The 23,575-nt window shown below is 42.2% G+C and overlaps 2 protein-coding genes across 3 annotated transcripts; one reads left to right on the top strand and one right to left on the bottom strand.

The window, feature by feature from the left end:
• Positions 1–636: 636 nt before the first annotated feature.
• Positions 637–23,171, bottom strand: wnt10b (wingless-type MMTV integration site family, member 10b). 2 transcript variants are annotated; one of them, XM_042491143.1, is made up of 6 exons: positions 23,102–23,171; positions 20,626–20,741; positions 16,101–16,203; positions 2,249–2,511; positions 1,662–2,113; positions 637–1,571 (listed from the first exon to the last, which is right to left on the bottom strand). In XM_042491143.1, the coding sequence occupies exons 3-6, from the start codon at positions 16,172–16,174 to the stop codon at positions 1,071–1,073; spliced, it is 1,290 nt and encodes a 429-aa protein (XP_042347077.1). In that variant the 5' UTR covers positions 16,175–16,203; positions 20,626–20,741; positions 23,102–23,171; the 3' UTR covers positions 637–1,070. The 2 variants fall into 2 exon arrangements, with proteins under 2 accessions (XP_042347077.1, XP_042347078.1); XM_042491144.1 differs by lacking the exons at positions 16,101–16,203; positions 20,626–20,741; positions 23,102–23,171 and adding an exon at positions 3,147–3,225.
• On the top strand, positions 6,140–10,206 carry wnt1 (wingless-type MMTV integration site family, member 1). The gene is made up of 5 exons (XM_042491146.1): positions 6,140–6,189; positions 6,466–6,571; positions 8,366–8,619; positions 8,809–9,074; positions 9,188–10,206. The coding sequence occupies exons 2-5, from the start codon at positions 6,471–6,473 to the stop codon at positions 9,677–9,679; spliced, it is 1,113 nt and encodes a 370-aa protein (XP_042347080.1). The 5' UTR covers positions 6,140–6,189; positions 6,466–6,470; the 3' UTR covers positions 9,680–10,206.
• Positions 23,172–23,575: the final 404 nt, after the last annotated feature.

Raw genomic sequence — 23,575 nt, 5'->3', positions numbered from 1 at the left:
CTGACATGTACGACATGTGGGAAGAATCTAAGGAGGGCTCGGACTGATGAAACGGACAAAAGCAAGCACAGAAAAACAAGAGCTCAGTCATGATTTCATAGGAAAAGTGACACACATCACATCACAGTTATATTCATGACCACTCTCATAAAGTAATTACTATTGTACAATGGTGTAAATAAATCAGAGCGATTAATTGCTCAGTGTAAGGAACTGAAGGACTAAATTTATCTCAAAAATGTTTCCCTCTGGAGTTTTACAGGTGTACGAGCTTTGATAAGTTGATATGTTTGTGCTTTTTGTCCTGTTTCTTGTACGAAAAAAATCAGATGTAGCACTCCTTCACCACAAACCACAAAAATTGGAAGGAAATTGTCCTTTATCTTATCTTCTTCTATAGTAAAAACCTTGTCTAAGAAGATTTTGTCTCTGACACCCAAATAAGTGTTTTTGCTCTGTCTGAGTCACAGGTGCAAAATATACAAATGGAGTAAATATGCTGGAGATCAATTAAAACTAAGATATGATGCAATGAGACTTTTTTTCTCTAACAACACTGGTTCACTATCATGAGCCACTCGGCCAGCACGAGTCTGTCAGTAACTCGAACCAAAAAGACAGGCTCCAACACAATAATAATATTAATAATAATACATTTACAAATATACATGTTCACATTAAAATACACAGCTACTGTACAATGAGATGAGTCAGCGTGTAGACAGTGAAATAGAGATGCTCCTGTGCTGCTGTGTTGCGGGACAGAGAGGACGGGGTATAGGCTGTTTTCATGGCTGAGAGGGCAGCGTCTAAACAGGCCATGGCAAGACAAATGACATGAGTCACCTCTTCAATCTCTGACTTGGCATTTTGAGAATAACAGCGGCTACAAAGAGAAAATAGATCCCAGATGATGGACCGGAAAAAAAAGGAGAGCGGGGGGATAAACAGATTCTCTGGGAGAGTTACACAAGGAGCAAAACAAACGCTCGAACAAAAGGAGTGGGCGAAGGGACAGGCTCGCCATCTTGAGTCCTGGATGGGTAAAGGCAGCTGGGACTGTGAAGGATCTACTTGCACACATTGACCCACTCTGTGAGGCGACACTCCTCACACAGCACGTAGCAACACCAGTGGAACCTGCAGTTGCAGCGCTCGCTGCGTGTCTGTTTCAGGATGTTGTGTCCACGGCCGCAGCACAGCGAGCCACAGCTGTCCGTGCTGTAGCTGGTTTTGTTGCAGATGCGTCCTTGTGTACCCGGTGAGTCAACAGACGCGTCTCGCTCACAGAAATCAGGAGACTTCTCAAAGTACACCAGCTCTCTGGACATGGTTCGGCGGCGACCTCCGTTGAGTCCCCCTGTGCTCCCACTGGCGCTGTTTCCAGTTCGAGGGTTGAAAACCCCATTGTTCTTGTTCTGGGAGTTGACGAAGATGGCTGACAGGAACTTGTCCTTGAGCAGAGAACCGACAAGCCGGAACTCTGGAGACACATGCCAGCAGGTCTTAAACTGGCAGCTCCCTGACGTGCCGTGACATTTGCACTTCCTTTTCATGTTGTCAGTAACTACCTGTGGAGGAAACAAATCAGAAATGCAACGATGACTTGGATGATGATATACACCAGCGGTCAGAGTACAATGGACATGCACAATACTCACCTGTCGTCCCACGCGGTTGTTATGTATCCTCATGCGAGCGTGGATATCTCTTGGGGAGCCACGGGAGTCGAGCCAATCCCTGGAAAAACGGTCCCCAAAACGCACGTCATGACTGCAGCCCCCCCACTCCCACGTCTCCTGCATGGAGCTCAGCTCATCTGGTAAAGGCTTGAGCAGGGCGGAGGGGTGGGTGGAGCGCAGGTTAGCGGGCAGGTCGCCATGGTGACCATTTAGCCCTGAGGGTAATGACCGTGTCATGCCGAGGCCTACTCCACCCTTCTGCAGGGTCTGCAGCTGCAGCTGTGTGAGTTTCAGCCGGATCTTGTCATCGTCCTGGCGACGCTTGGCCTCGCAGCCACACCCCCGCAGCTTGCCCATGCTGCAGGCCGAGGCCACAGAGTGAGCCACACCCGCTGCCAACAAGGCCAGGGAGAAGGCACTCTCGCGGAAACCTGGGAGCAGAAGATACACGCTCAGAGAATGAAAACTGTGTAGCAGGAAAATCTCTACTCTCATACCTCCATCCCGATAAACTCTGATAACCCCAGGTCACATTTGACCATCTTTATCTTGCCTCCAGCTCTCACCCCTGTTGAGGATGGTGTTGTGGTGAGGAAGCTTGCCGAGGCCCTCCAGCGAGGAGCAGTTCCAGCGCTGGTCCCGGAGTTGGTGCTGGCATTCATGGATGGCCACCTGGATGCCCTGCAGAGCGGAAGCTGTCACATCGGGACTCCGCACACACATCCGCATCTGACGTTTACTGAGGCCTGCCAGCCTCAGGCACACCGAGTTAGGGGTTAGCACTGGATCTCCTGCCACCTTCAGGCTGAGGATATCATTGCACAGCACCCTGTGGAGAGAGAGAAAGAGAGAGTTCGTGGGGGGGGGGTGTGTGTGGGTGTGTGTGTGGGGGGGGGGGTCATCAGAGCTGGTCAGGAGTTCATTAGTCAAAAGTATGTGGCAGTGGAGAAATGTTTTGGATACCTAAGAAAATCGGAAAAATGCATAAACAGGATGATTTAAAGATATAGTGCACAATGTGTCTCATCTCTAAGGGATTTGCAAACTTAGCAATAAAAAGTGTTAATCAGTTGCACAAGCATTTAAAACAGAGTTTCTACAGATGTTGCTTTAAGCAGGGAAAAAATAATTCTAAACAGATCATCCAGCTGTGATTCCCCAAAGCGGAGAGTTACTTGCTAAATGCATCTCATGGAGAAATAACAATAGTGGGATTTATGTTGAATTCTTTACAGCTTAGACTTGTCTGAGGATACAAAATTAGTAAAGATTTATGCCAGTGTTTCAATATTACACAAAATCAGCCCGTGAAATCGGAGGCAGATGTTTCACTTTTTACCTAAATATGTTAGAAAATTAAAATCACACATCATACACAGCAAACTTCCTCAACTTTTCCCGAATTCCTCGTATCAAGAACCCGCGTGTAACATCAACTCTCCTGGCGCTCTCAAGTGCACTCACGTTAATGCAGGTGACATAAGTGCCGCTGCCAAAATCAGGAATTGGTCCCAACGGAGTTTGTTTGATAGCTCCATTTTGTTAAGCGTCTTTCGCGACGTGACATTAAAACACTCGTAATAAAGTCCTGTGCTGAATAAGAATATCAAAAAAATAAGGAGAAGAGTGGAGTATTATCGATGCACCGCCAAACGACCGAAGAGTGAAGACGGAGAACAGAGGAGCTCGGGGGCGAGAGAGTAAACGGGAGGGGGAGAGAAAGAGGGGAGGGGAGGAGATGCCTCTACAGGCGGCTGTTTGCAAAAATATTGGCCAAAATGAAAGTTGGATCACCGGTTGATCATTTTATCATTTGAGAGTGATATGATCTGTCCGAGCGTAAAAAATTACATCTCCAAACTTTTACGCACATGCACCGTTTCCCAACCCCTGCCCCAAACCATCTCAGGTTTTGGTAGGTGATATAAAAATATTGAATCACTTAAAAAATATTTAGCATGATTTTTTTTTTGACGTAAGTTTTTGCTTTTTATTGCAGCAATTCTGCAGTACAGGCTTACATTTTTGGAGAGAGACAACAAAGACACGCTCAGTAAAATTAAATATGAAAAGTCAAAGAAGATTTTTGTGCATAAAGGGGTGAGTTAAATGATGAATGGGGGGAGGGGAGAGCTGCTGGTTCCACTGTACGACAGGGAGGCAGCAGCAGGCAGGCGGCTCCGCTAACAGACCCCTCCAACAATACTGTTTTTAGTCATGTGGCCCCCCTCCCTTCCACCCACCTCCATCAGAGCGGCTGTTCCTCATTGTTGTGTTTGAAACAACTTCACTTTGTCACTCCAAAGTCTTTATTTCAGAGTAGAAAAATTCTAAATGATAGGAGTGACAGGCCTGATTTTTGGGGGGCATTATTCATCACATTATGGTGTCAAATGCTCCGGCAAAAATCTAAAGAGAAATACCACTTAATGGATTTATTAAAATGGGTGATGCGGTATAGGAAATGGGCAGTTTAAATACATATTATGCATATTGAAGACTACCAAAAATCACCTCAATTATCTATACAAATTCGTTTTTCACGCTCCGTAATGACTAGGCTCATTAAAGCAGATACTCAGGCCTTCTGTTAGGACTTGTTTAGGGTGATGGCATCGAACCAATCAGCATATTGAGCCAACAAATCGTTGCTGAATCAACAGGTCATTCACTCATACACAGCTACTTTTCTCTTAAAAAAAAAAATCTTGACCAGACTTTAAACAGTGATACACACTGCTGTTGGAAGGTGCATGTGGGCTACTTTCATAAAATTAAGTTAAAACCCCCCTCGAACACGGTTCGCATAGTGACACCAATTCATCTAATCTCCTTCCATTCCCTAAGCTGCAGCAATGAAAAGTGCATTAGCATTCTGCCTTGGCGTGTATATCTAAGTGGCTTAAAAAGTGATTTGAAGTTGATTTGTATATAAAAGGCCCCCTTTATCCGGATTGAAGCTCTAATCTGCTCGGTGTCGCATGACTGCTCCAGGAAACCCGTTTGAGCACCTTCATATAAGGCTGGAGTATAAACGTAGGGATGGCTGTCATTAAATCCCTTTTTACAAAAGCCCACTTCCTTTTACTGTCATCTGAGGAAAAGAGAGAGAGAAAGATGGAGAGAGAGAGAGGAGGATGGAGAAGGAAGGGAGGGAGATTACTCAAACTACAAGCGCTGCAGTGACTAATGTGGAACATGCAAATTAGCAGATAAATGTCACATAATGAAACATTCACCCATGAACCAACATGGAGAAGTTTTGGGGACATTGAAGCCTGCTCCCTAGTCTGGGGTTAGATGGAGATGCCGCAAAGTGGCTCAAGCTGTGATTACACTGGGCTACATGTGCGTCGAGGGAGGTCTGCAGGCCAGATGTTGGGAATGGTTTTTATTCTTACTCGTCCCCCTCTTTTCCTGGTTCATCATACATCAAACTTCTGATTGGAGACCGTATTTCATGTCTCTCGCGCTCGAAAAAAAGAGCAGCCCAGCAGGCAGTGTGAGTTCTATGACAAACCAAAGAGCTTATTATTGCGTCTTAAAGTTTCGTTGTGCATGTGCGCGCGCGTCTTGGCCTATAAAGAGTGGTGATAATAGTTTTGTTTATTGGGTTCACTCTTAATTTGCATCTAGGAGAGCATCATAAAGGGGTTTAATCAAATGTTATAAATAATTGTCGTAAAAGAAGGGGTGTATTTGTAAAGGGATTAGTGCAAAAAGGAAACGAAATGAGCAGAAATGTCCTTAGTCACTGCACATTTTGAGAGCGCATTTGGAGAAGGAGGAGGAGATGCGGTTAGGGAGTAGGCTAATCCAACCACCGGGTAAAAAGGGCAGTTTTAGATGCCTCATATTCCGCTGTAACTGAATTGCACCGTGACACCAGCTTGGAGCAGCGACGGAGCACCAAACCGGGCGCACCCACAGCATCTGCACCAACACATCACGGCTTCAGGGACTCCTTTCTGCGAGATCTGGACGTGGAAGCGAGCGCACGGCGCAGTGGGAAAATACCAGCGGCACACATTTAGGCAACAGGGAATCGATTATGTGATGACCGTGAGATTCCTCAAGTAATATGCGCAACTCTGTGGATTGCCCTATTTTTTTCTCTTCCTTTCTCCTTTCTGTGTTTCCTTATTCATTGTGCGCCCTATGAAGAGCATTAACTATCCCTCCCTCCAATCCTATTGAAAAGGCTCCGAAAAAAACAGAGGGAGATGAGAGCAGCAAATCCCTTTTTTATTCCCCTCGTAGCGCTCAATAAGAGAAGAATGTGTTGCCTATCAGTCACCGAGGGGATCAAGTCTTCGGGACTGTCCCACGCGTTCAATGCGCCGTGCAGAGCATCACTGAGAGAGACAGAGTGAAGAGGACTGCAGCAGCAGCAGCATCCTGCCCTGGACACTTCACATCATTTAGCAACCTGTCTCCACTCAACATCCATTTAAGTCAATTAGGGCTGTCTGCACCTTTCAAGGTCCTCTCACCGGACAGTGGCGTGGTGAGTATACAGCCTTGCAGCATTTTTATATACACAGAATTCAGTAGATCATAATGATGAAAATATATTAAATAACCTGATATAAAGTACATTGTTAGGAGGAAAAAAAAAGCAATGCCAGATTTCAATATTTCCGCGTTTTAAAGATGATTTTAAGGTTATTTTGTTATTAAGATTGCGGATTTGTGCTTTGTGTCACGGATATTTGGAAACTCTAAAACTTTGTGTGAGGAAAAAAATCCATTTGACATTTTGCTCCTCACATTTGTCCTGAAGACACGATGAGGAGTCTGGCGCTGCTGTTAGGGGTGAAAGCCGCCTGCATCCTGCTGGTGTCCTCGCTTTCGGGCACAGTGGCCGTCAACAACAGCGGCCGGTGGTGGTGAGTTTACCAGACACTGAACTTTATTCACTTATCAGCATCCTACAATAGAGAAGTGTCTATTTAACGCCGGTCTGAACGTGGAACAGCCTGCGCTCTGATCGGTGTTTTATTGCCACATTCCCTGCTCCAAATAATGTGTTAGTTTTGGCACCGATCACAACTTCTGTTCAGCCTTTTAAAAAAAGCAACCGCATGATATTAAAGATTGTGGCATTAACAAAATAAGTATTTATTGGCCTTTCAGTAGACTACTTGACAATGAACGAATTACGTTGGTAATAATTGCAGGCTTACCTTTAATTTGCGGTAGATTTAATTTACTCTCTCTCTCTGCCTCCCTGTCATTTTGGACATTGTGGTCTGAACCCCAGACAACATTTTTTTCAATGCAATGTGGAATAAATTAAATATAGATTTATTTTATAGCTTAAAGGAATCCCATACGAGGTCTTATTCAGGGTCGTGTTGATCTAATACTGCGCATTCCTCTGTCTATACAGCGACCTACAACTGCCAATTCCACAATATTTTGTTACAGAAAACAAAAATACGATATGTATAGTTTTGCGTCAGTGGGCGTTTTGTCCTGCTTTTGTTTAAAACTCTATAAACTGTGGGTTGGGTTTTAATGCAGTAATGATTTAACGAAAGATTGTGTCGTTTTTGCGGTGCCATTAGATGGACAGTATTTGCGCACAACGTCAGGCGTTTTCAAATATTTAAAATGTCAGCTGAAATCCAAGAAAACATCCAGGAAAAGAGGGGGGAAAGTCACCGCGGAGTTTTTGGAATGAAGCAAACATCCAAAAAAGACGACATTATTATTAATGTTCCCAGGCCTCACCACACAACTGTCTGGGTCAGCCCTCTAACAGGCCAAGACTCGCCCGCTTTTCCGGATGATAATGCTTAACAGGAGACGCAGCCATTACACTACATGGGAATAAAAAGAAATGTTGACACAGAAATCGCACAGAAATTGCCAGCAGATAAAGTGGAAAATTATACAGCATGTGTGCTGCACCACTCAAACTAGAACTGCTCTGAAACCTGACCACCAATATGAGTGCATTTAAGCCATGTTCAGTATCTGAAATTTATATGAAACTGGAGAAGTGCAGGTGCTGTAATTAGACTGGACATAAAGACAAACATTATATTTTTTTCTTTTAATATGAAAAAAAAATGATGCGAATTGTCATTTTGTTATATGCTACATAAAGTGTCCTCCACAGAATATGAATTTTAAACATTTTTGTAGGGGAGAATTTAACATTCACAGCAAACACACCTAATGAATTAACGAAGGGCTGATGTTTAGTGATTTGGGACATTTTGGACATTTCAATCTGTAGCCCACTTCTGTTTAGTTTTTGGTTTATCACATGGCACTGAGAAAATGAACAGAAAAGAAAATGTTTAAAAGGACAACACAGATGTAAACCTGTGAGTGTGCCATTCAGCTTTAAGGCATGTTAAATATTTAGAAGAGGAATATGGTTACAGGCTCTAATAATTGACCTGACATGTCATATCTCAGCTCCAAGTGATCTAAAAAGACTTGCAAATATAGTTTCATTTTATCTGTCAAGCCAGAAACCTGCACTCTGAAACTTGCTGCCTCACTGAAACAACGTGTCACTGCTGTACATACTTAAAACTGTCATTTTAAAAGCACAACACTCATGAGATGCCAGTTTCATCAGTTTAAGAGTTTAGAGGGTCACAGAAGGAGCTACATGCACAAACAGCTCCTTGACTCTGATTTCCCTTGTGCTCGTGTTGTGCCAGGGGTATTGTCAATGTGGCCTCCTCATCCAACCTCCTCACCAATTCCAAGAACGTGCAGTTGGTCCTGGACCCAAGCCTGGCCCTACTCAGTCGTCGCCAGCGCCGGCTGATTCGGCAGAATCCTGGCATCTTGCACGCCATCGCCGCTGGGCTGCACACTGCCATAAAGGAGTGCAAGTGGCAGTTCCGCAACCGCCGCTGGAACTGTCCGACCACCCACAGCCCAGCAGTTTTTGGGAAAATTGTCAATCGTGGTGAGCCTCTCTTGTCCTTCTCACCAGGCATTATTTGGACAATTTTGGCCAGGATGTAATGGAATCTCTTGTACACATTTAAAAGGCTTTGTCTCTAAATATTTTTCAATTTTTGGCAAAAAATTGGCAAAGCCAAGTCTAAAATGCTGGAATTGGTTCTGATGGGAAGTTTTGATGTTGTTTCTTCAGGTTGCCGAGAGACAGCATTTGTATTTGCCATTACCAGCGCAGGCGTGACCCACGCTGTGGCTCGCTCCTGCTCGGAAGGGGCCATTGAGTCGTGCACATGCGATTACCGCCGCAGAGGTCCTGGAGGGCCAGACTGGCACTGGGGGGGCTGCAGCGACAATGTAGACTTTGGCCGGATGTTCAGCCGTGAGTTTGTGGACTCCAGCGAGAGGGGCAGAGATCTGCGCTACCTCACCAACCTACACAATAATGAGGCTGGCAGAATGGTGAGGATTTGAAACTTAAATATGTCTGTTTTTTTGTCAGAATTCCCAAAAGCTTCAGATGTATGTCCACTTTGTAAGATTTCATCAATAGATTTTGGTCTTCCTCTCTGCAGACTGTGTCATCAGAGATGCGTCAGGAGTGTAAGTGCCATGGCATGTCAGGCTCCTGCACCGTACGCACCTGTTGGATGCGCCTGCCCAGCTTCCGCACAGTGGGAGACTTCCTCAAGGATCGGTTTGATGGTGCATCCAGAGTTGTTTATGCCAACAAGGGAAGCAACCGAGCCTCTCACCGCGCCGACCCCCGGCATCTAGAGCCTGAAAACCCGGCTCACAAACCCCCCTCTGCCATGGATCTGGTCTATTTTGAGAAATCACCAAACTTCTGCTCCTACAATGGCAAAACTGGCACTTTGGGAACTTCTGGGAGAACATGCAACAGCTCTTCTCCAGGCCTGGACGGGTGTGAGCTGCTCTGCTGTGGACGTGGGTTTAAGACTCGGACTGAGAGCGTGACTGAACGCTGCCACTGCACCTTCCACTGGTGCTGTCATGTCAGCTGCTTGAACTGCACCAGCACACGAACGTTACACCAGTGTCTATGATCGCAGCTTGACACCAAGTGAATATTTAGGCGTACGTGAAAGGCGAAGAAGAACTTCTTAGCAAAACAGGTAGTTGGCTGAGAAAGCCACTAGATATTATGTGGAAGCCAGAAGAGCTTCAAGGCGGGTAAAGTGATACAGGGAACTCCCTGGCACAAAAAAAACATCAATCAGTGTTTATGAAAGAGGGAGATTGAGAAAAGCACAAATATATGAACAGGGTACAGAGGGAGTATATGTGCTTACCCCTTGCCTTTGGTGCTTTACAGTATTAAGAGAGTATTTAAACACTAAAACCATCCATGTAGAATAGAAATCATCCACATCCCTCAAGTGTTTACACTGTGGATAAATAGGGACGAAATGAAGTGGAGAATCGATTGCTGTAACCAGGTACTACTAGAGCCGCCTTCTCCCCCACTGAGGGCAGAAACTGGACACAATGTTTCACAGATGTTTCTGTGGCCAGAGAGCCACAAACATGTGCTGTCATAAACTGGTGAAGACCTCTAACAAGAGGGAGTTATTTGAAGGGAAAAAAAAATCTGTTTTGTTTTCTTTCGCTGAGTTTTGGCCTCTCTCACATGAAACTGTGTGAAGTTTATCTCCAGGGATGGGCTGTCTGTTCCCAACTTGTGTACTTAGGCCCTGGATGCAGCCCAACCACTTATAATTTTCTTCACCACATTTGCCCTTTTTATTTAGATTTCTCTGGAGTTTAAATACACCTCAACTTCGATTTGCCACTCTGACTTACCGCAGGATCGTCCTGATGTTACACGACTGGGGCCTGTGCTTCGCCAAGGAAAATAGAAAGTGACTGAACAAATCTTTCTGAGGCAATGTAATTTGAATGTATTATCAATACACTGAATATTATGGTATGACTAGATGTAGTTTGGCTGAGGGGGTCAATATTTTTAAAAAAATAAATGAAATGTGAGTGCAGGACCACACCATGCTCTCAAAATGAAAACATTTGAGAGGTACATTGAGGTAACAAAAAAGACACTAAATTCCTGTTAATATATGAGTGTAGCATTAAACTGGCCCAGGTTTAAAGTAGGCATGTGTGTTTTTACTTCAGGCTGTAAAAGGCAGATTAACATTTTATTATGACAGCCTTTGCAGAAGAGATCATTCTGTATATCAGCTATGAGAACCAAAATGCTGTAAATACTAAAATATATGAATATATTTATAATGATTTGTAAGTTTGCTGAATGATTTATGCACCTGTCAGTGGTTGGAGAATATGCTATCATTAGTGTCAAGTCAGGAGATGTTTTGATTTTATGCCTTTTTTATTTTTTTTTTATTTTGGTGTATAGTAGCCGACACAAAACTGAGTCTTATTAGGAACAGAACATTTCACGCCTTTGCTTGTTTCTTGTAAAAACACTTGTGTTCATGCACTGAATATTTACATTTTGTTTTGAGGGTTTTTAAAGAGTGTATATAAAAAATATTTATTTCTGAGGATTTTTATACTGTTATAGAGAGATGTAAGAGAATACTTTTTTTTTTTAGATTTTAATCAAAAGACTTAGGCTCCAGTTGGTTTTGTATTGTATGATAGAACAATAAAGTCTATATTTTCAATTAAGTTGCCCTCCTGAATGTGTCAAAAGTTGCTATTATGCCTGTTGTAGTTTCAGTGTTTGAGATAGTTTTGACAACCAACCAAGTGAACATATAAGCCTGTCCCTGGGTGTCCTTTGCCTAATCCTATTACCACCACCAAAGCAGCCTCTTTCTCCAGCTCACAAAACATCCCAGCATCTGTGCTCCCGACCACGAGAGACGGCCCCTGCTTGTCCAGCCACATACCTTATTTCATACAGTACAGGATTTTACTGCATTGAATGTTTTGCTTCATTTGCTAAATGTCAGAAAGAAATAAAGAAATTGCATTAAAAATTGTGAAAAACCTAGTCTCTCCCAGCCCCTGGCAACCTGACTAACCACGGGAGTTTGGAAAGCTTTGCACTCTCTCTTCAGCCCACCACAGCACCAGAGCAGCCAGGGTCATCCACATAGAGCACAGTAAGGCCCTCAACACGCATGCAAAAAAGGTCCCAATAACAGTGCAACAAATAAGGGCAGACAGGGTGACATAGGGATAGGACATATTCTGAAGTACAGTTTTAATGTTCCAGGTTGAAAATGCAGGATCACAAGGGGCTGCTTTGCTTGCAGAGAGCACGAAGATAAGTAATAAATCAATGACTGGAAAGAGATCGGTCCATCCACCCAGCCATTCTCTCGCTCTCTCTCTCTCTCTCTCTCTCTCTCTCTCACACACACTCACGCACACACACACACACACACACACACACACACACACACAAATAATCTAAGCTAATTGTGTAATGTTTACATTGTTTCCCTGCTTGTCTTGTCCTATGATTGTTTTCATGTTGGTTACTTGCATTGCACTGTTTGTCACTTGTTTTGCACTATATGTTTGCATGTTTTTCACAAAAAATCACTAGCTTAAAAAAAAGGACAGATATTGGTCAGCATCTTAAAGAAAGTACAACGTTTACGGAGCAAATTGAATCCAATTATGGGGGTCAGACGATGGTGGAAAGCCCACCAAAACAGAACGATTAGAACTTAAAATGTAGATTGATCTCAGGGTATCACATCTGATTGCTCTAAAACACTAATATCCTGTACTGTATTACTGGATGACAGGTGATCACATGATGATTTGGCTTAAATTGTGATATAAATAAACAAGACTTTAGTAAAAATGTAGAAATGATACAATCCTTGCTTGAGAAAGAATTGATAGGCGATCATAGAAACACAAAGAGAAAGAGGCAGACAGATTTAAGAAAAGAAGAGGGAAGGCAGAGTTCAAATCCCAGGCGTGAGAGTGAGGTGGGAGCGTTGGTGTAGAGAGTGAGTGGAGGGGGTGCAGCCTGTGGGAGTGCTGAGGAGTCAGTGATAATTAGCTCAATTAGTGACAAAGGCAGTGTAATAAATACCGACTTAGTGTCTGGGTCCCTGCTGGCCTCTCCCTGCGCAGCCTGCGATGTGGCCCTGGCCTGACGGACAATTCATTAAACTGACAAAATACCCCACCGTCCAGGCGTGACGCAGCGAGTTAGCCCCCTACAGGCCCAGCTCATTGTTCTAATTGTCTGGGCTGGAGTCACTTTGTGGCCGCCTCCTCCTTCACCCACCCCGCCTTCACGCTCTGCCTTCAGAAAATCCATGGAGTTAATGCCCCTACCTTACTCTGTAAGTAGGTGATCGGCAGGTTGGGAGAAAAAAAAGCAGTAAGAGTTCCTTGGGGTGGGGCGGCTGGTGGGGGAGGCAGTGGGATTAGCGAATGGAGGTTGCCTGGGAGTGCTGGGAGCAGCACCGATCGGAATGTAGGAGAGATGAGTCCAGAAGCTCGGATGCGGGACAAAGCGAGAGTTAATAAGGAAAGATTGAAGGGGCTGGCGACAATGGGCCGCCACCCGAGTCGAGATGAAATTGCTTCCGAGGATTATTGGGAAAGGGTGTGAGTGTTGTAGGCTTTTTGTGTGAGTGTGTGTTTGGTTGGGCATTTTGTGTGTGCAGGGGCAAGGGGGAGTGCTGGATTGATGGCTGCCCCTCTGGTTGGGGAGCAGGGGACCAGGGGAGGCTAACCGGCTGTTCCCACAGTCTGTTCTGCTGCAGCCACCTTTGACACACGGGGCTGCCAGGCGGCGAGCAGGCAGCCATGGTGAGAAGGGCACAAACAAAAACAACAGCTCCCCTACACAAAAGTCACTGTCCATGAAGGCTGGTGGAGAAGCGCAGGCTGGAGGTGAGGCCATGAGGAGGGGAAAAAGAAAGGAGAGCAGGAAAGTGTGACAGGAAGGATAAAAAAAAAAAAAAATGACATAAAGACAGCAAAAAACCATGACAGCTACTGTGCCAATATCTTAGGTAATAACCAAAGATAATTGACATCCAGTTACAGCTTGCTCATGATCAGAATGTGTATTATATTGTTAGTACAACATCGACGGAGCAACATCGACGGAGCAACAGTTACTTAGCGACCCTCTTAGCGGGCATTTAAAAAAAAACTTTGGTCCAGGAGCTTACTAATTATTACATGGTCACTCTCCTGATAAATCCTTTCCCATTTCATCCGCAAAAAGCTTTCTGGTGCCATCGTCATAGGACCCTAAACTTCAGGGGCAACGATAGAAATAGAATGAGAGTAGAACTGACATTCCCATTCAAATCAAGGTAGAAGGATCGCAACAGTATGAGATTTTCACAGTATGAGAAAATATGGCGGTTTCACCATATCACAGTATTACAGAATTATTATATTAGTCAGAGTGACCCCCAAAGGAAAAAAACAGAGGGGTTAGTTAGTTGAAGAAAATTTTTATTACTATAATTAAGACTTTTTTTTTTTAATGGATGTGTGTGTAAAACGTCTCCCTTTTAAAAATACCTAAATAAAGGTGAGATTCTCATTCCAGATGCCTTTTTTTCCCAATATCGTAAATAAGAAAATGAACACATATGATAATTGTCAACTTTTATATTATGTTACACCTTAAACCCTGTATATTGCTGCAACCCTGCAAGGTAGCAGGGTAGCAGGTAGCATGTTTCTTGAAACACATAAAAAGAAACTTTAGCTGCCTCCGAAGAATGAGTAACGGATGCTGCTCAGTGGACAGCTGAGAGGCAGAGAGAGAGAGGGAAGGTACAAACAGTGTGTAGATCTGCATATTTTTACACCCAACCCTGTTCACTGAGAATTTAGTTTGACCAAACCGGAGTCGGTGTTGTTGAAATAGTGGATTAATTAACTACATGACAAACAAGTAAACTTAGACAATTTTGGTGAGATTTATTTTGTTTCTGCGAGTTGTGTGTGTCTTAAGATGATTTAATAAGGCAATTAAGCTAATGTCAGTCTTAATTCAGGGAAATTGAGAAACTTTGATTGGTGTTCAGTGGAGGTGGTGGAAAAAAAACAATAGAGTATAGTATCTCGATATTTGCTTGGCAATACTGTATCAAAACATGGAAGAATCCAAGTATCTGCATTTGTATTAAATATTATCAGTATTGCAAATAATAAATACAAATTAAATCAATGGCTTTTTTTTCAGTCCATTACACTTCAAACTTTATTCTACTATATAAAACAGATGTTAACAAAGTTTACCTTTGGGGACATAATTTGCTGTAGAAAAAAATACAGTAACTGCATTATCTTGCGACATATGTTATCACAATTCTCAGCATATCGCAAAACATGTAAAATCGCAATAATATTGTATTGTGACTTAAGTGTCATGATCATAACCTATCGTGGGGGCTCAGGTGAATTCCACCCCTAGTGTATGGTTGTTTATTTCTGTTTAGTTATGAGTTTAGGTTTAACAACTGGCCAAAACTGAGTTCTCAAACTAGTTAGTGTGACACACTTTATGGCCCCATGAGCATTTGTTGTCATCATAACGACTGACAGCAATCACTCTTTTCTTTTGTACTAGTCAAATGGCCACTGCAAACAGTTCAATGTCACTTCTATTCTCATTCTACTTCTATGGGGGCGACATAACATTTGTTCAGGGTTAAGTTGAAACACAAATACAGCCACAAACTCTGCATTTGACCTGAGAGTGAGAGAGTCACTTGAAAAAAATGGTGTTCATGATTTAAGCTTGAAAAAGGAAATAGTTTTCACTTGCCCACATTGTGCTCTTTCCAATAATAAGGTCAATCACCACAGAACATGTTGAGAAGATGATACGGCATAATGAAGGCACAGCAGCTTCATATTAAAATTCCTGCTAAATTGTGGAAAAAAATGTTTGCCCGTTGGGTGGAGTTGGCTTTAATTTGAAGGGCGTATGATAAGGAATTTAGAATTGGGTTTGGGTCACCGCACTGAATGATAGGCTGCTCATTGTGGTTGTGATGGACAATGTGGCACGGTTTGGATCTGGCGCACAATACTGATTTGATTTCCGTGCTGCCTCGACATTTCATTGTGATCCCTGCATTCGATCGTGGGCCAAGCTCCAATTAATTAGGGCACTGTTATGACGGGAACACCCTCACACCGCTCATAATAATCAGAAGCAGTTGTTTGGTGCCATTAAGTGACCACAGTGCTATTATGTAATAAGATGTTCATTTACAACCTCATCACACACACGAAGAATTATAATCAACTAAACCTCACCGAAAGTTACAGAAAACTACAGAGTGGATTAATAGTGGTCAATACGGCGGGTCAAATTTACTCAAATTCAATTCAGATTTATAGGAAAGAATGAAAAGAGCGTGAGTGTGCAAATGTGTACATGTGTGTGTGCATATGCAATCCAGTTTGTGTGGGTGTGTGGATGGCAGCTGGGAGGCAGACACGGTCCAGGAGAATCGTCCCCTAGCAACTGACCTTTTCGGCAGATGGCAGTTCCAGAGTAACAGCCACCCAGCATCACAATGGCTGTGGCCTCCTAACATCTCCATCACTTCATCATCTACCGTCCTGCCACAACCTGTCACACACAGGAGAGAGAAGGAGGTTACATTCACCCCAGCACACATACACACGCATTCAAGTGTCCTCTATTTTTTTTTTTTTTTTGTAATCCTCTTGCTACAAGTCCAAAACATTCCACACACATCAGTTTGGGTCTGCCCTCAACTGTTCCCATGTTCCTGGGGTATGCAGCAGGGCAGTCGAAGAAGATGAGAGGAGGATAGATTTAGGAGAGACACAGCGGACACTCACAGCTGTCCGCAAACCTCCAGACACTCTCAAACCACTGTTTTCCGTTGTTGGGTTTTCTGCACATAGTGAATCAGGGTGGGAATGTGGACAGACCACTCGACCATGGTGAGCAATCAGTATGATGTCTGTGGTCAGGCTCTGTGCCCCTGTGGAGCGAGATGGAGAGCAAGCCCTGCAGTTAAGGTGGGAGGGATATAACTTTGCGGTGTTTGTGCGTGTGTGCGTTTGTGATACGCCAGCAGTCTTCACATAAAGACGTCGTGAATAGGAGCCTCCTGTGTGTGAACACGGGCGTGAGTGAATCGGCATGGGGTGATAATATATTTTGAGTTATCAACACTCCCCACCGTCTGCACATACACAGCATGACCTCGTGATTGTTTTGGCTTGATAGCCCTTTTCTCTGTTGGCCCATTTTTTTGTTGATATTAAATACTCTGAACCTCAAGACTGCTCAGATAAACAGCTTATCGCTGTCGGGGCTCAAAATACTTTTTTCTGTGTACATGCACTGGCGCACGTAACTTTTAAAATTACATGCACTGTCATTCTTGCCCCGAAATGTTTTACTGCACCATTTGGTGTAATTGCCCTCTTTGTCTGCACTTCTACCACAGCAATGGCCAGATCACCAATTCTTAATTAAGTTTTGAGTGAGATAGTAAAATTACTCTAAATTTTTAATGGTCATAGACAGGGTCCTGAACAGGATTACATTAAAAAAAAATCAGTAAACCTCTTAAAGGAACTTTGTAAGATTTAGGAGGATTTACTGACATCTAGCGGTGATGAATGCATATTGCAACCAGCTGAAACTTCTCCCAGTTAGAATTCCTTCTGTGTTTGGGGCACCCCACATAGGCTGAGTCCTTCCACCTTTCCTGTCAATCTTTAGCTCTCCTGTCAGTAAACGCACAAATGACTAAAACAAAATCTTACAAAAAAAAAAAGAATTTCTTCTGTCTTTGATCAAGGTTTTTACTAGGAGCTGAATTATCTACGAGGTCTCTTGCTCTCAAAAAGAAATGGGCCAGGTCACTAAAACCAGTAAAAACACTGAATAAAGCAGTTTCACATTACAAATCAGTGTTTCTCTAACGCTGTTATGCTCATTGTAGATGCGCAGCTAGCCCAGCACCTGCTAACATTTTTTTTTTTTATGATAACTTAAGATCCAGACATTTATCAGTCTTTGCAGACTCCGTGGACAAGGGCTATTATTTAGATATAAAAGGATCATTCTAAGGTAAAGAAAATGCAGCGATTCTTATTTTCAGGTGAATACACACTAAAGAGAACATACTTATTATATTCCATATATGAAACAGTGATTTTCTGAAACTGCTCACCATGGAGGGGCTGCTAAGTGCTGTGGCCAGTGTGAAAATGGGAATCGCCCTTTCTAGAGCCAGTGTTTGGTTTGTTCATTTTGGGCTATTGTAGAAACATGAAGTGCAACATGGTGGACTCCCTGGATTAGGACATGCTCCCTATGTAGTTATAAACGGCTCATTCTAAGGTAATGAAAACACAAAAATTCTTATTTTCAGGTGATTATACAATAAAGAAAACATCCTTATTGTATTATATTCCTTTTTAGCTAATAAATCCTGCTAAATCCTACACACCGGACCTTTAATTACCATTTGTCAAAAAAAAAAAAAAAGTCAGTAGTCATCCAACAAGAAAAGGTTAAAATCTCCAATCAAACATCTGTGAATGGTTAACCTGGCAAGACCAGACAAGAGACAACAAACAGATAAAGTGACATGTCAAAATCGGTTCCACTGGGATTAAGTGTTTTAGGTGGAAAACTGTGCGTCAGAGTGCGACTTTAAACCACTGTATATTCTGAGGGACATCATGTGCTAGCAAACACTGTTAGTCCTCCTGTAAACAGAGCTGTAATGACAGGGAAAGATGTTGGGCAAGGACAACCAACAGTAGAATATGTTTACAGACATCTGACAATGTATGGGTACAGCACGGCAACGTTTCAGCTCCGAGATCCACATGAAATATAAGCCCAAACTGTGGTGGAATCCATGTGACACAACATAAGCCTGCGCATCATTTCACCTGTCAGCAGGGATGAAACCTGCATTTATTCCAATCAAACAGACAAGTCAGTGATAAATTACAGCAATATGTGTCTGGCTATATTGAATGTTAAAGCTCCACTTTATCCAAATGTATCTGTATCTGTCCAACACTGGGTTTTATGATGTTAGTACTGCTTCACTTGCACGGATGTGAGGTCATTTTTGCAACACAGTGAAATATGACGAACCACAGCAAATCAGAATTACTGTAGCTGCACTTAACCAATAAAGATGATTCCGATGGTTTATTATCAACTGTCCAACCTCGACATCATCTGAACCACAACAAGTGATCTTTGACTCAATAAACAGTGCTGAGAAATTTCTGAAGGCATGGGGCCATTATCTCTAAACTAGTAATACTCTTGGAAACAAAAGGAGAAATGCTCAGTTTTTGGTTTTAATTACAAGCTGTGTTTTACAGCGACAGTGGGCGAGGGCTCAGCACTGACACAGCAGCAGAGGAATGTTTATTTGCTGCAGTTTAGGAGCTGAGTGGCTTGCAGGAACTATGACACATTCCTGTGTCACTGGCGATCCCGCTCGCAGACACACTATCGCATTCACACACTGGCGCCCCATGTGTTGGTTCACGGCTGCACAGACACACACACACACACAACTATTCTGCTAATTCCTCCTGCACACATCCACAAAATGTGGCACCTCTGGCATCTGTAAGCATGCCCAAACCATACGCTCATTCATGGCGACTTAGTGTGACATGACTTACTCGGCCTAATACTTCCCCCGTGTGTCAGTGTGTGTGTGTGGCAGTTGTACAACAGCAACTTGAAGATGAATTATTCACGCCTTACTTCAGCATTATGGTGATCCCCTGTCCACAAAGCGTGCAAACATGCATGCGTGGGTGTGTATTACTATGTGCTCACTTGCATATCTGTGTGGCTGGCTTTACACACCTTTCCATCTTTCCTTCTGCAGTCCTTTCCATTATCCCCAGCATCTGGCAGCCAAAGCCTATAAAGAAGACATTTCTCTTGGCAACTGTTTTTTAAAGGCAGTGACACAGGGGACAGCCAACCACAGGAGCCACACATCTTCCAATCTACATGCATACTGAGAACTGCTTGCATAACAGAACCGCCCCAATCTCCTTCTCTCTCAAAACACACACAAGTTCTTTCTCCATGTCATACTCACACACACGATTCTGCTCCCACCCGCCCTTGTCTCTCTGCAATATACTCACCCAAGCTTTGAGGGCTAATCGCTTCCAGAGCCAGAGCTGTCCTACAGACTGTGCCAGCAGCCTTTCAGTACATTTTGGACCCTAAAAAGTTCCTTCTGGCCCCTAAATGAATATTGTGTGAGTGTAATACATGAGCTGAGTGAGCTCCGCTGCAGGAGCCGAAAGTGCTGTGAATTTACACACAAATGTGTTTAATTTAGTGACATTAAATGCTGAATGTTGTTGACATGAGCAAAGTCCAAAGTGCAAAGTTAAATAAAGGAAATTGCTCTGTAAATGTCATCATTTGGGATGCTACAACTATCAACAAATGCTGAAAGGGCACTGAGCCCTCAATATTTGCTTGCAGAGGAGAATACTAAAATATTTTTCACACCCTGAGTGCACCTGAATGTGTCCTAAGTTGAGACCCAGCTGAAAAATAAACACATTCTTTTTATAATTGAAATGGCACAATGAAAAGTGTTAATTAATATCATGTGCATATTGTAGTCCATCCAGGATACAGCTGCAGTGAGCAGCTTGTCTGAACTGCAAGCATGTTTGGAAACATCTTTATTTTGCTTGGCTTTTAGTCATAAACTTTTCTGGCATCTGTCTCATCTAAAAGACAAATGGGTGTGTTAGCTTGATAGAGTAATTGTTCTGATTTTGATAGGCTACCAGCTAGACATTTATCCGGCAGCCAGAAGATTTCCTTGGAAAATCCTTTGGGATATAAACAAGTTTGTTGGATTTCAACGCGATTCGCTTCTTGGAAGATAGGTGAATGAGGGGGCTTATTGAGAACTGTGGGGTGCGGAGCAGACATTAGTCAAGGGAATCGTATACTATGGTGTCCACACGAGTCCTGAGGTGTGCCGGTGCTCACCTGTGTTTGCACTGCAGGGGTCTGGGTATTTCTTTAAGGGTCTTCATCCTTGTATCTAGTGAACTTCTGTCTTCTTTATCTTATCTTCAAGGTTATTTATAATCTGGCATGCTCCCCTGGAGAAGGAAAGGACAGGAGATTATTAGCCCCCTTGGGAACTTGGACCAGTGCTTTTGACTTATTCTAGCTGTTTGAGTTAATTCTGAGAAAAAGGTGCTTCACACAAACATGGGATTTTATCCCCAAACCTTCTTGACCTCACTGAACCATTACTGATAATTAACTAGCCTATATACATGTAGTAGCTATAGACAGTAATTACAAAAATGTACAAGTTTCCCAAAATATACTAGTTTCAAAATTAACCTTTATGTGATGAGGAAATATGCAGCAAGAATCTGCACTAAACATAAAAAAACTCATATGTGGGCTTGTTTGGCAGTCACTGTGCACTTTTACTGCCATGCAGTCACCGGTCATCATCAGTGATGTTGTGTAGAGCCGCCTTAATTAGGGGGAGACGCAAAAGGTGAAAACATAGTTTGAATTTGAATTTATTGAAAGGATAGCCCCTTGAGATGTAGCATCTCATTTTCAAGGGGGTCTTATGGACACAAATACAAAACAAAAACATACAGACAAGACTGCTTTACATAACAAACAAACAACACAAAAACACAGATACAGACATCTTGCTCACCATCTCCCACGCACACCCCCTACCCTCAGCTGCTGTACAGGAAGAACCTTAGTCTGATACCATGATCATGTATAGTTTCATAACAGTTTTCAATACAACTACTCAAACACACGAGCAAGTTGTTTTGAGATGATGAATACAAAGAAGAAGAAGTGGAAGATTATTCCCGTCAGTTGGAGCTTTGCCCTGGGATGGCCGATGTCCAACAAAGAAACAGGGATATTGCTTATGTCTAAGTTGATATGAGGAATTACACAGAGGCAAAAACTGTTGAACACATTTGAAAATGAACTGATCCCAGTTTTTTCATGCACTTATCATTTTTTAAATTGGGTGCATTTTTGCTTCTATGTATTGTTTTACACTAAAGAAAAGAAAATGTGCAAAAAAATTAATTATTTTAGTTCAGATTTTAGGCTTAGAGTTTTATGTAAAAAAGCGCATATTAAATTAGAAAATGATTCATTTGCAAATTTGAACATTACATTTCAGAAAATTCGTACTACCAAAAATAATCATCTTCATGAAAGTAAATAACTGCGGAAGTTTCACTGTAATATCTATTAGTTAAAATATTTACGCTACTCAATTGTAATATCATAGTTTTTGTATAAAAATGTACTTAACTTTACAATACATATCTTTAAAGGCCATTCTTTCAAAATATTTTTTTTTCTTCACATGCTGAGACAGAATAACTCCGCTCCAGAAGGACTTACATACAACAAACTTTTTAGTATTTAGGTTTTTTACAGAGGGGTTTGTTCAGATATCATTTAAAACTGATTTATATAACATTTTATTCCTAAAAACATGTCAAAAGGTGATTTTTTTTTAATGAGTCATTTTCTAATTTATGGAATGATAAATGGAAATATCCAAAATCCCCACTGTAAAAACGTAGAAATGTTAAATAATTTCACCCTATTCACCTGAAGGTGTCTCCCCTCAAGACAATACGGAGGGCACAAACACCCTGATCAATGCAGTCAGCTTCAGGCTTCAAGGAGCAGTGCTGACTGGAAATTATTAGCTGCTGCCATCTAGTGGAATAAATGTCGACTTACAAACATTAATTTGGCTCATTCACCAGGGTCACTACAATTTAAGGCAAATAAGATTTAGGGATTTTTAGGACTTTTTAAAAAAGCCATTCGGAATGAAATTGATGTTGATGTTACGGTACAAAATTGACAAAAACAAAATAAAAACAAACAAATATGAACCAACACCAACAACTCACACATTTAACAATAACTAACACATTTTCCAAAATATTGATTCTAAAATAAAACATGACTTTTGTGGTGCTGTTAATGCAAGAGGCATTCACCAAATTATACCTTTACATTTAATACTGATCGAGGCCTTATCTTTGATTTATGGATTTAATGCATTTTAAGGCTTTTTAAAGTTCCTCGAAAACCCTGTTCAAACAAAACAAATTACAGATATGTGCAATAGCAACCCACCTGTTAACTTTAGTTATAGAAAACGGGCTGAACACACTGCCTACTACGAAAGATAATTTACTTCTTATGTTTTTAGCTGATAATTAACGTGGCTTTTGGAGGAGTAATGGATTTTAAGTTAGCTAGCTAGCTGCCCGAGCGTCCTAACATTTACCACCTTTTAGCTAAACCTTAGCTTAGCTCTAAGCTAGACCTTAAAAGGGTAGGTGTTCCTCTACCGGGAAAAAAGAAAACTTACAGACTTATTTGGCAAAACATCGACGTTATCTGCTGTTCAGTCACAGTTGATAACAGTAACATTTACCTAAAGCCTGTAGCCAGGTCCTTCCCCGTGGGGTGCGGCCATTGTGCTAACGTTAGCAGGTCACGTGCACACCTGGAGGCAGAAGCGGAAGTATCAAATCCTGGGTGGATCGACTTAATTTAGCAGGTGATTAACACAAAATGTTTACAAAGTCTGTGACAGGATCCTGCTCAAATTCAAGCTCGTTAATGATTGATTTGCAATAAATTCACTCAGAAAGTTACATTAAACTACCTACAGCAATTCTTAAAATAGTCCAGATGCACTAAGGAACTGTTTTTTATGCCTACTTATCAGAGAAGTGCCTACCTTATTTTTTTTAACCCTCCCCGAAGCTAGCCTGCAAATATTTTTCATTGAGCCCCCCTGAGTGACATGTGAAAAATCCATAATAATAATAATAAATAATAATAATAATAATAATAATAATAATAATAATAATAATAATAATAATAATAACAACTTTATTTATAT

Source organism: Plectropomus leopardus, chromosome 8 (genome assembly GCF_008729295.1).
Source record: "Plectropomus leopardus isolate mb chromosome 8, YSFRI_Pleo_2.0, whole genome shotgun sequence".
NCBI classification, from domain to species: Eukaryota; Metazoa; Chordata; class Actinopteri; order Perciformes; family Serranidae; genus Plectropomus; species Plectropomus leopardus.
Note: the sequence above shows the minus strand (reverse complement) of the source record. Positions and strands in the feature narration are given on the sequence as shown.